At 43.4% G+C, this 12,564-nt stretch overlaps 1 protein-coding gene across 1 annotated transcript; it reads right to left on the reverse strand.

Annotated features, from left to right (window-relative positions):
* Window positions 1-3,138: 3,138 nt before the first annotated feature.
* On the reverse strand, window positions 3,139-11,579 carry icmt (isoprenylcysteine carboxyl methyltransferase). The gene is made up of 5 exons (XM_078254160.1): window positions 11,331-11,579; window positions 10,274-10,362; window positions 8,011-8,180; window positions 6,073-6,290; window positions 3,139-4,840 (listed from the first exon to the last, which is right to left on the reverse strand). The coding sequence occupies exons 1-5, from the start codon at window positions 11,547-11,549 to the stop codon at window positions 4,661-4,663; spliced, it is 876 nt and encodes a 291-aa protein (XP_078110286.1). The 5' UTR covers window positions 11,550-11,579; the 3' UTR covers window positions 3,139-4,660.
* Window positions 11,580-12,564: the final 985 nt, after the last annotated feature.

Raw genomic sequence — 12,564 nt, forward strand, 5'->3', positions numbered from 1 at the left:
GGCGTTATGCCGTAAACCGTTTAACCTTCTAAAACTGTTCCGGTCAAATATTTACACATTCCCTGTACCATAAATACGGCATTTTCCATCAGATTGCCTCAAGACTTTATGATATCCTTCGGTAAAAGGCATTTGAACACATACAATTCATTGTGACTACTTTTTGATTCGAATAGGTTTCTTTTTAAGATCAAAATAAGAGCAGTAAAAACTGTCCGCGAACAACTGAAGGGGGGGTAGCAACGAACAGTGTTTAAAGGTTAAATCTGAGCATGCGCAACTCATATCTGCACTTGACTCACATCGGGCAGCGACAGCCTTCCTCCAAGGGGGGAAACGTCTGAATTCTCGCTTTAGCGAAACGAGGCAGACCTGGTTGAATGTTTAACTTTTCCGTCTTCGGTCCCCCTACAGGTTGTCTCATGGAACTACAGCCGCGCCAGCGCTACGCCGTTAAGCTTTCCAGTGTACTAAAACATTTCTCAATTAAATGGATTACATTATAGCCAAACATAACAAGGACTTGTCTCTTTAAGCAGATTTATTAATAGCTAATATACCTGATAAACTTCCATTCAAACTGGGATTTGGGTTTCAGCCTGAGTGCGTTGACCCTCGTGTTGTCTTCCCGTCGACTATGCAACTTCTTGTTTTTCTGGGTCAACATTTGAAACTTTTTGCTCATCTTTTTCGACACTTTCCAACATTTTTGTCACTTTTTACGATGTTTTTGAAGCTTTTTTTGTCAATTATTTCAACGTTCTTCCAACCTTTTTTTCCCTTAAATGCTATAAAATTGAATAAAACACCCAAATTTACTTAAAGTAGTGAACTGATCATTTATTTTTTACTTGTGAAGAGCGTTGTATGGAACCATCCACGTTGTTTTTCTTCAATTTGGTTGAAAGAAAACCCAAATTTCTGATATAGAAACTTTGTAAAATGGGTCAAATATGAGCCGAGGACAACAGGAGGGTTCAGACGTAAATCAGGCCGCTATTATCTGTACATGATGGAGCTTCATCATTTAACTACATTTATACAGCCCCAAAAACCTGATAGAAACCCAGACTTTCTTTACACTTTCTATTCATTCTATCAGTTAAATAATGCATCTGATAATACATTCTGAAATAGAAAATGTGTCACCTATTGTTCCCTTTACCACCGTTTGGATGCACTGGAAAAGGAAACATTTAGGGACAATATTGACTAAACTAGGGACAGTGTTGACATGACAACTTCTTGAAAATATTTCCAATTTGCAGGGTCCAAAACTGGCACCAATCCACCAGCCAAATGCTGGTCAAATATGCAAGCGGCTGCTAGATTTGCTTCACTCACCAGCCAAAGAAACAATGGTTTCCTATCGAGTGGCTGGTGGACGAAAAGGTTAGTTTTGGACTCTGTTAAAGGGTAACTAACGTATTCAACCTGGACCCTAAGTTCCTATGTTCCTCTGTCTAAGTGACTGATGGGAACAACAATCTTTGACATTGGTCCAGTATTAAGAGATCGCTGCAGTTGGCAGCGGTGAAACAAGCTACAATGTAAGTTAACAGTAATTGTCCAGCTTGTGTTTACCTTCACAAAAGTGCTCGTTTAGCCGCTGACAGACTCAGATTCTTCTTCTAAGTGTCTGCAGACTGATCTCATGAAGTGGTGTATGTACGACACGCCAATTGGTATGCCATTATTGGTGTGTTATCAAGATGCATACTCGCTTTTCAGCGTGTTTATCAACAGCGTTTGGCCTCCATTGACTTACATTACCTTGCGATTGCGTGTGAATGGACACCGTAGCGAGTAGTATGAAAGGGCGAAAATCCACGTAGGGAGGTTGGTCGGGGGGGGGAGGATGGGTCAAACACAGGACTTTCACCCAGGAGACCGGGTCCCACATGTCACGTTTCCTAGACTCAACCGTCGCTTTCTTCTTTGAGGGTTACCCTAACCCAACCCATCCGCTGGATACGGCGCTCAAAATGCGTAAAGATAACACGCCACTTGGCTTTAGGAAAGTTGCGTGTTTACGCAATGACACGCCGCTTGTAGAAAGTGGTGTGCATGTTTACGTCCGCTGTATACAGCGTAGACATACACGCGGATAGCTCAAAATGCGTACAGATAACACGCCACTTGGCTTTAGGAAAGTGGGCGTGTATGTTTACGCAAAGTCATGATGGCGTCTGATAACATTATGGAAAGGATTTCTAAGGATGTTAAACCCACCAGACTCCATGTAAATAAACAGAAATTTTAGCATCGTAAAATACACTTCATTCAAAGTCAACAGAAACAAAATAAAGCTATGAAGAGCCGTTTTGGGTCGTCTTTCCTCTTTTCCAACCATCACAACTCTAGTTTTGGTTGAAATAAACACATAGTTTACCGATTTACATGTTAACAATATGTTGGCTCTATACACGTTAAAAGTGTTCCTTTTTTGAATGGAGTCTGGTGGGTTTAGCGCCAGCGACTTCAGAGCTGTTTCTGGTTAAACAGAAAGGTCTCAAAGAGGTTTTAAAGGTCTATCTCTGTAGGGATCCTTTCCATAATGTTGTCAGACACATTAATCAGACATGATTAATCACATTAATCAGAATATTAATCTGTGCCTGTCAGCGGCAAAACGAGCACTTTTGTGAAGGTAAACACAAGCTGAACAATTGCCGTATTACCTCACATCGTAGCTTGTTTCGCCACTGCCGACTGCAGCGATCTCGCTTAATACTGGACCAATGTCAAAGATTGTTGTTCCCATCAGTCACTCAGACACAAACACATGGGGAAAGGTTGGGAAAAAACGGTAGTTACCCTTTAATGATCATATCATTTAAAGAAAAGAAACAACAAGTGAACCTGGTTATCCTGTGAAACTCTTCAGAGATCATCGTTCATTTCCCTCTCTGCTGATATAAGACTGTTATGTTCCTTCAACACAACAGGTCATCAGTGAAAACACTAAGCATGGTCCAAGCATGCAAACACAATCAGACGCCAGGGTTCCCCCTCCCCACCTAAAGCCGCTGGGTTTTATTTTATTTTTTTTAAGTATTTAAGAATTTTGTTTTAAACTACTGTTACAGTGGTGCGGCTCGGTTGGAAACAGACGTAGTCTTATTTTCTAATCTCCAGTTAGCTTGTAGCTCTGACTTAATGTAGAGCTCTGAGGAATCGGTCTAAAGCCCAGTTCAGACCAAAGATTGGCGACGTAACGAGTTGAGACTTCTTGCAGCGCGTCGGTCTGCAGCGTTCTGAAAGCTGCCAGGTCACACCAACGAGACGAGACGGTGTCTTGTCTCCAGCAACGACTCTTTGTACTTCCGTCCTAACTTCCGACTTCCAGGCTTTTTGTAGATGAACATATAATTCGTTGTGTCTAAACAGTAGAGATGGTCCGATACCTGAACTTGCGTATCGGCCGATACCAGTGTGTCATATATTTCATTATGTTTTAACAGCTGTATACTACTATCCCTGTATGGATGATATGATGTATAACAGCTGTATACTACTATCCCTGTATGGATGATATGATGTATAACAGCTGTATACTACTATCTCTGTATGGATGTGATATTATTTCTATCTTTGTTGTCAGTCTGGCTCAGGTTAAACTCCTGAACGCCCCAGAACTTTCTGTTATTCTGCAGTTTGACAGTCAGTTATAACGGAGAAAGAACATAAATAAACTACTTTAACGTAGATTTTCTTACGGCTTTATTACGTGGTATCAGATCGGTGCATTAACTCCAGTACTTCCTGATACCGATACCAGCGTTTTAGGCAGTATCAGAACATCTCTACTAAATATGAATGTGGATAACGTTGGTGAGAGTGAGATGCCTTGCTACAGTTACATTTCTAGAGATGAATCGGCGAAAACACGTTTTATTTCTCCAATTCACGGCTTTGTTCTAATGCCGTAGGGCGCTCTCTCTCTTCAGTCACGGGCGCACGATGAGCCTCCGTTAACAGTCCGTAACAGAAATAAAATGGATTACGGATCATTTTATTGTAGCTGACTTTACCAGCTGACTTCTCCATTGGCTGTTGAAAGAGGAGACGTCTCTTACGGTCTAAAACCAGCCTCTGGAGACTCGACCAGCTGAGTCGCAGCGACGCCATCAGCTGGTTTGAGTCAAGCTGAGACGGGCCGGTTCAGACCGCTGAAACTTTTCATCTTGTCGCGTATCTTTGGTCTGAACTGGGCTTTATAGCTTTTTTTAAATGCTCAATTTTGCGATTCCTTCCATGATTCTGTGATCACAGAAACTACTGAGCTCTGCATTAATGCTGCCATCAGCCTGTGACAGGCCCCAGCCGCGCCCTCGTCAAAAAAAAGACATTTGCTCGGGCTATACTACTTTTGTGGGGGGGGGGGGGGGGGACCCTAGATGGTGCGAGTGCTATTGGAGTACATGTAGGTGTAGTACAGTGGTGGTTGTCTGGTCTTTAACTGGATTTTGGAAGTTGGTAAAAAAACAGCAGCCCAGCTGCCGGCTGGCGCCCCGACGGTCACGATCTCTGTCTGTGAGCTACAGGCTCTAAAGCCAGCTGCAGGGTTCCCCTTCTGGAGGGCAGCCGCACACAGACCAGCTCTGACCTGCCCGAGTGCTTCAAGTCTGTTATGTCCCGCGTCCCCGCCTCGGGGGGACTAGTTGACACGGATGCCTGAGATGAAGGGCAGCCCGGTGGGAACCTTCTTCTTGTACTCCACGTAGTCCTCGGCGAAGAAATGGATGAGGGAAAGCTCCTCCTCCTCGATGCGCTCCCGGAAGAACCGCCAGCTTGCTATCGTGTAGCCCAATATACACACCGGGTTACACAGCATGACCTGCAACAGGCAACACAACACGTGGGAAAGGTTGCTTCACAACCACAGAGCAGAAAACCATTTTTATCATTTCATCCATCAGTTATTAAGGGGCCGCACCACCAACAGTGTTGCAACCAAGCGGCTGGGTCTTTTAACCTTTATTTATTCAGGGGAGTTTCACTGAGAGGCAGCCTCTTTTTTGCAGGAACGCCCTGATCACATTCACACCTGGAAGCTGCCCGGTACAACCACAGTCTGATCTGCTGGCCACTGAGCAGCTCCACTGGAGCGGTTGGGGTTAAGGGACTTGCTCAAGGGCACCTCAGTGGTATTAATGAGGGAGGGACAAGCGCAGCTCTTTCATTTTCCCACCCAGATTTTATCCTGTTGGTCTAGGGATTGAACCGACCTCTCTTCTCTAACCTCTAGGCCACCACTGCCATCACAACATTTCTGGAAGATTTAGGTGCGTGTATCTGGCTGGGGCTTTAGGGGTCTCAATGCAATTTCCCCCATACATTTTGTGTCTCTTTGTTGGATTTTGTGTCTCTTTGTAGTCGTGTTGTGTCTCTTTTTGAATGATCTGAATGTCAGATTCTACGCTTACCAGAATACTTTGATTAGTTGGTAAAAGTAATTACACATGAATGAGCACGTTTGTTTAAGAACAAAGAGGTTTTTTGCTGAGAATCAACTCAAAAAAATGACACAATGTAGGTTTAAAGACAAAACTTGCTAAAGAAGTCCATCTACAATGATTAGCTCTGAGAAAAGTCTTTTAGTTACTTTCATTTGGCTTAGGTGCTGCACCTAAACCTTAGAATGGCGAAGAAATCTCTCTCTCTCTCGCTCTCTCGCGCTCTCTCTAACTTCCAGCAGGGGGAGACTCCACCGGCTCCAAACAGAAGTCTGTTTCTATAGAAGTCTGTGAGAAAATGAGCCTACTTCTCTCTTCATTTATTACCTCAGTAAACATTTTCATAATGAGTTTATGGTCTCAATCGCTAGTTTCAAGTCTTCTTCAACACAGCATGATGTTCATTTAGTAAATGATGCTCCCGTTTATTTTAAACCAGACGATAAAGCAGGGGATGCTTTAGGACCTGTCAGTCAGGACAGAGGCTTAGCGATGCTAACCATGCTAACACTATTTTGTTATTGCCAGTCTGTCCGAACCCTCTGACCTAAATAAAAAAACAGATGCGGACCTTTGAGTGGTGCGTTTGAGGACCCGTGCTGCAGCGGCTCACCTGTGTCCCAGTGCTCCAGTAGAACCAGCCCACATAGGACGGGTGTCTGAAGAAGGCGTAGACCCCGCTGGTGACCAGCACGTGGCTCTGGGCCTTCTCGTTCTGGACGATGTGGTTGAAGTTGGAGCCCGCCGTCAACATGGCCGCCTTACGCAGGCACTCGCCGCACAGCACCAGCAGCAGACCCACAACGCTCAGCCAGTTCAGCTGCTTCAGCTCTGAGAGAGAGAGAGAGAGGTTGATCAAAGGGCTCACAATGCGATATGTAGAGCTGTAAAGATTAATCCATTAGTTGTCAACTATTGAGTTCATTCAACGGTTTTGATAAACGATCGATTAGAGTCTGATTCCAGCTTTTTAAATATGAATATTTTCTAGTTTCTTCACGTCTCTGCAGGGCTGCAGCTATCGATTATTTCAGTAGACGAGTATTCTACCGTTCATTCCATCGATTATTAGCGTAATCCGATGAGACAAACTTTTGGTTTATTACAGAGCAATAGTAAAGAGTGATTTGTTTGGCTAAACATACCCGGTGCCCTACCCTCATGGCCCTTATCTGATAGCTCCTCATCCTCGGTCCGCAGCTGAACTGGAAGTTGTTCTGTCCCTCCTCGGTGAAGGCCGTCTCAGAGCTCTTATTTCTGGCCTGAGGAGCGAGCATCGAGGAGGGATCATCGAGCAGCCTTCCTGGAAGCCGTGCAGCTGAAGGAGTTGCTAACTCCGCCCAGACAGCTGACGACTTCATGGGACGCTTCAGAGGAAAGGACGTCTCATCTCTCTAAAACACATTTGCTCGTTGCCTCTCTCCACACGTGATTTCCTCTCGTATCTCCCGTGCCTCCTCGGTGGGAGGGACTAAGACGCGAGGAAGGGAGGCAAGTGGAGGACTCGAGGAGGAATTTAAGCGACATGAGATGCAGCTCCTATTTACACCAGGCGCATCATTAAAGATCCCAACCACCAGGACAACAGCCTTTTCTCCCTATTGAGGTCGGGAAGAAGGTACCGGATACACCGGGCCAGAGCTCCCTCGTGAGTCCGCTAAATCTGGCAGGGGTCCCCCGGTTTCCCGTCGCCCGGCAGACTTGGCAGATGACCTCCTTATCTCGGCTAACATTCATATTGATTACTTTACGATATTAGAACGTTAGACTGGATGCTTCCTGCTGAGAGCTGAGGCATCGACGTTGTGCTATTGTGCAAAGCTGGTTTGGTTTATACGCTGTCGAGTTTTCGTTTTGTTTCAGCTTGAAATGATCCAACGTTTGGACACTTTGTGTCGTTTTCTCGGGCCTGTCCCACCCGTCACCATTTCCCCTCTCTTCTTCCATTTTGCAATCCCCGCCGTCTTCCGTCTACGTCAACTGTACACACAACACCCACACACTTTACTGTTAAATTGAATGCAGTATAGGAGGTGGATGAAGAATGTATTTGTCATCATGTATTTTTGTTTGTTTGTTTGTTTTGTCAATGTATATGTCACCATTATGTGTACCTTTTAATGTATAGTGAATGAGTGCTGTACGACTGCTGGCTGTCTCTACGTTAGTCCTGTGTCACCTGCCTAGGGACTGCAGATGAAAGTAGTTATTTTTAATAATTTGGGCATATTTACATGGTGTTTTTTATACAACAATGTTCATAAATATGCATGGTCCATATCAAATAAACCAATACAATACAACACCGTAAGCGTGCAGTGCGGCAGTAACAATCGTGTGTGCCGAAAACCCCCCCTCTCTCTCTCTCCCTCTCTCTCTCCTCCCCCCCCCAAAAAACTATTTGCATCGATGATCTTTCTGACAAACTATTAATCGTTTGTCGACTACTGGTTGCAGCTCTACGCTGATACACTGGAACATTGTGCTATCAACAAAACACACACGACAGTTCTGAGTGCAGGGATGACAGAGGCTGAAGACACACACCGACCTGGAACGGTCAGCTTCTCCACGGTGAACTCCACCCATGATGAGACAGCAGCCAGGGTGTACTCCACGCTGTGGTTGAGCAGGAAAGAGTCCAGCGACAGGCTGCGAGGGTTGATGATGGCCGTAACCAGGTACTCGGAGTAATGGAAGAACGACAGGGAGCACATGTACCTGCAGAGAGGCACCGTTACTACACATGTTCAACTGCAGCAGGCCTGGATTACAAAATACACATCCTGGGCTTTCCCTCTCGTTGTAAGGTTTGGGAGCAGCACCCGAGCAGTTTTGGGTAGCATTTAAGCCGAATAAATGAAACTTAAAGACTTCTCTCAGATCTAATGATTGTAGTTGTTCCTCAGAGGACTTCTTGCAAGTTTTGTCTGTAAAATATTGGAAGGTTATGTATTTATTATCTGCTCTAGCTTTTCCAACGTTTTAAGACACAGACATTGTAATAATAAGGGTCCAAAATGATGAAACAGCATATTTTATTGAAAAACCTAACATTTTCTTGAGGACCCCCTAAACCCCCCACAACATAAATGCACCTAAAGCGTGATTTATGGTTAGTGGCCTGAAGTTTATACTTGTGCATTGGTCTCTTTAAGAGGATAGCAGGGCCGGCATGTGTGTTAGTGAGTGTGTAGGGAGTGTGTGTGTGTGTGTGTGTGTGTGTGTGTTAGTGACTCTAGAGTCATAGTGAGAGAAACAAAGTGTCTAGGGCTGCACGATAAGAGGAAAATATCTAATTGTGATTAATTTTGACTGATATTGCGATATGATTCACGATATTGGAGGTAATGATCATTTTTGTATCATTATTCTCACTTTCATTGAATATATATATATATATATATATATATATATATATACATACATACATCAAGTATGCTGCACTTTCGCCACATAAATTGCCGATTTCCGTGCAAAATACGCGGGGCTTGCATGATTTCATAATCCCCGCATTTTCGTTGCAAAAAAGTCCCAAATATCTTATAGAAAGATGAAAAATGTTGTGTTTACTTCACACAAGAGCAGCCGTTTTCCCCTGTTGCCATGAGAACGTTATGAAGTGATGTGATTACGCGACGTGAACGTCATCTAAAAGCTGCAAACCCCGCGATGAAGCCACGATGACGCCACAGTTTCTGCAAGTTCCCGCCATTTCATCGCATAAATATCCCACATATTCCATCACATTGTTTAAGAAAACGTGACGCATAATTAAGGAGTTTAGCCCAAAACAATCACAAAAAAACCTCATTTTTCTGGAAGGACTGATATATATAAAATGATTATAGTGTGATTTTTGCGAGGATCTGTACCAAACAAAGATGTTTTCTGTAGTCTGTTGATAGGATTTGTAGGCCGGGACGTCTCTGCAGCCCCAAAATACGTTATTTTAGAACGGTTTGACATATTTTGCCTTTAACAAATATTGCGTCCCCTCTGCAATTTGGATATTGCACTAGTTCATACTGCGATTTTGATAAAATTGCAATTAATTGTGCAGCCCTAGTGTCTCCTCTGTTCTTTCTGACCACGCTGGGAAATCTGGAGCAGGAGACGTTAACGTGAAATCAAGCAGAGGGTTGTTTATGGAGAAGGAGAACCAGGAAATGAGTCGGCGGGGAAATGCAACGCTGCCAAGCCACGGCCGAGCGGCGTGCGTCACAGTGACGTGTAGTAACATTTCTCGAGAGGTGACGCCAGGCTACATCGTAGAGTCGGTGTCTCCACAGCGTAGATTTAACGCAGAAGCATAAAAAAAAATATATCACACTTTGCTTTTTTGTCGTCGCGGTATCAACTGGCGAAATAAACACGAAAAGCTGCGACACATCGCGAAAGAAAATATCAGTAGAAAAAAGCCCTTTAACATGTAACTGTCATTCTGTTTTTAGTGGAGCCTTTTATGTTCAATCTTCAATAAAATAATGTTTGAAATGATTTCCTTTCATTCGTTTTTAATTCTACAACACTTCAAAAAAAAAATATGAAAGAAATATCGCTATCGCGATGTTCAACAATATTTTTTGGGATACAAGTGTCAGCTAAATGACATGTAATGAGCTTGCATATTTTCCTCCTATCGTGCAGCCCTAGTGGGTAACATCTATTATAGACATTGATATAAGCTTAAACAAAACATAAATAATAAACCCAACTACAATTTAACACATATTACAAAACTGCAGTCAGGTTACTTAAAAGAATAAAATATTCACAGTATATGAGAGATGTTTGAACATATATCTACGTACCAGCCAAAATGTGTCCAAGTGGTTTCAGAGCAGCTTATAATTAAGCCACAGCCAAAGGTAACTCCCAGAAAGCAGGCTCTCACAGCGACCTAGAACGAGTCAGGACACTCATGTTATCCCGGGTCAAACAGCTGGCGTCACGTAAACAAAACCCGTTTTCTCTCTACCTATCCTCGAGACAGGTTGGCCCCATTGCCGTTTCACCGGGCTACATTGGACCAGTTGTAATCATACAAATGGCCCCAAGCTTTTTTTTTAATTTTTATTAATTATTTATTGTACATACGTTCATATACAAAAAGGTAAAACACTGTAAATGGCCCCAAGTTGATTTCCTGTTGCAGTGTATGTGAATGACATCAACTGACAGTTAAGAAAGGGGCCAGGCTGTTGCCTAGCAATGGAATTCCATTGAAAAGGTCTATTCAGTGGCGCCCACCAAACTCATGCTTAATATCTGGCATTTTATTTGATTTCATTTAAAAAAAGAAGCCACATACTTAGCATTACATGAAGGAAGATAGTTTGCCAATCATCAGAGTACGCCCTTAAATTCGGTTGTTTTCCCCTCCATCTTCAAACAACAATAGCAAACCAACTCTAAAAGTTAAGATAGATGTTTAGGCCATGTATTAGTAACGTCAACAGTTTTATTGCTGCGAATTTCGCCTAATTTGTACCATGAGTTTGGTTAGACCTCTAGTCACACACCGAACGACTTACAACATGCCTGGGTTGAGTGCTGTCACATTATTGTAAGCCACTGCAGCTTTACCTGGCTTAGGTTTCTATCTCGAGCACATCAACGCCAGCTGTCTTGTTCCTCTTTAGCTAATAAGATTAACGTAGCCTAGTTAGCTGATGGTAGCTAGCTAACATTAGCAGTGCAACATTAAAGTTTAACTGCCGACGTAAATTACGTCAGACAACTGTGTCAACACAAGCTTGAGGAAGATAAAATACTTTACTGTTGGACAGCACTGACACTTATGTGCTTAAGTAAGAGATACAATGAGAATTAAAAGGGTTAGGTTGGCTTCCTAACGTCAATGCTTACCTTGTATAGAGGTCCTCTGTAAACGATTAGCAAGAGGCCGTTGGCAACTGCAACGTGAATACAAATCACTATTTTTCCGGGAGTTTCCGTCAGATTATCAAAGACCCAGTCAATATGTCCAAACCACGTTCTGATCAATGGGATTACAACCACGCTGAGTCCTAAAATAAATGCTTTTACACTCACTCTTCCTTCTAGCACCAACTTACTGCCTGCCATGATGGAAATACTGTGCTCAAGGAACTATCGCGATACCTAAATGTAAACCTCGCGATGTCAATTTACGGCTATTTAAATAAATAAATAAATAAATACATAAATAAGGGATAAATATATACTCAAGTCTATAAAATAAATCCTGTAATAAATAAATGAGGGAATAAATATATAAATGGGTCAATATAGTTTTTAATAAAATACGTTTTTTCAAAAGGACTCATTTTATTTATTTCAGGGCACTTTTTTTTTTTTTCCTAAGGCCACATTTATTTTACTCTCTTTTTATAACCATTTCTCATATTCAAATAAAGGAGGCGTGGATATGTCACAGACTCTCCGACTAAATCAAACAGCCAGTAGCCTGGCATCGCCAACATCTCACTAACTGCAAGAGCAAATCAAACATCATGAGCCCGGCAGATTTGTTTGGTTCCCAGGTTAAAGCTTGGTTTTGGTTCTGCTTAAGGCTGTTTAATGCTTCTGCGTCGAATCGACGGCGAACCCCCGCAGACCCCTCTGCGTCGACGTGAACCCCTCTCCGAGCCCTCCGCCGTAGCTCGCCCTGCACCTCCAAACAATTGTAACTTTTGCGTCGAGACGACGCAGACCGCAAGGACTGTGATTGGTCAACTGGTCCTGTGTTGATAGTCGGTGTTTCCAGCAGCCGACTGTGGGGAGTAGCAACGTGCTAGTTCACTGACGTCAGCTTTGCAAATAAACTCAGACATGTTTTGGTTACAATGTACAAACGGATAACCCCGTCATTGTAACCAAAACATGTCTGAGTTTATTTGCAAAGCTGACGTCAGTGAACTAGCACGTTGCTACTCCCCACAGTCGGCTGCTGGAAACACCGACTATCAACACAGGACCAGTTGACCAATCACAGTCCTTGCGGTCTGCGTCGCCTCGAAAGTTACAATGTTTTGGAGGTGCAGGGCGAGCTACGGCGGAGGGCTCGGAGAGGGGTTCACGTCGACGCAGAGGGGTCTGCGGGGGTTCGCCGTCGATTCGA

The sequence above is a fragment of the Sander vitreus genome, chromosome 7 (assembly GCF_031162955.1).
Source record: "Sander vitreus isolate 19-12246 chromosome 7, sanVit1, whole genome shotgun sequence".
Lineage (NCBI taxonomy): Eukaryota > Metazoa > Chordata > Actinopteri > Perciformes > Percidae > Sander > Sander vitreus.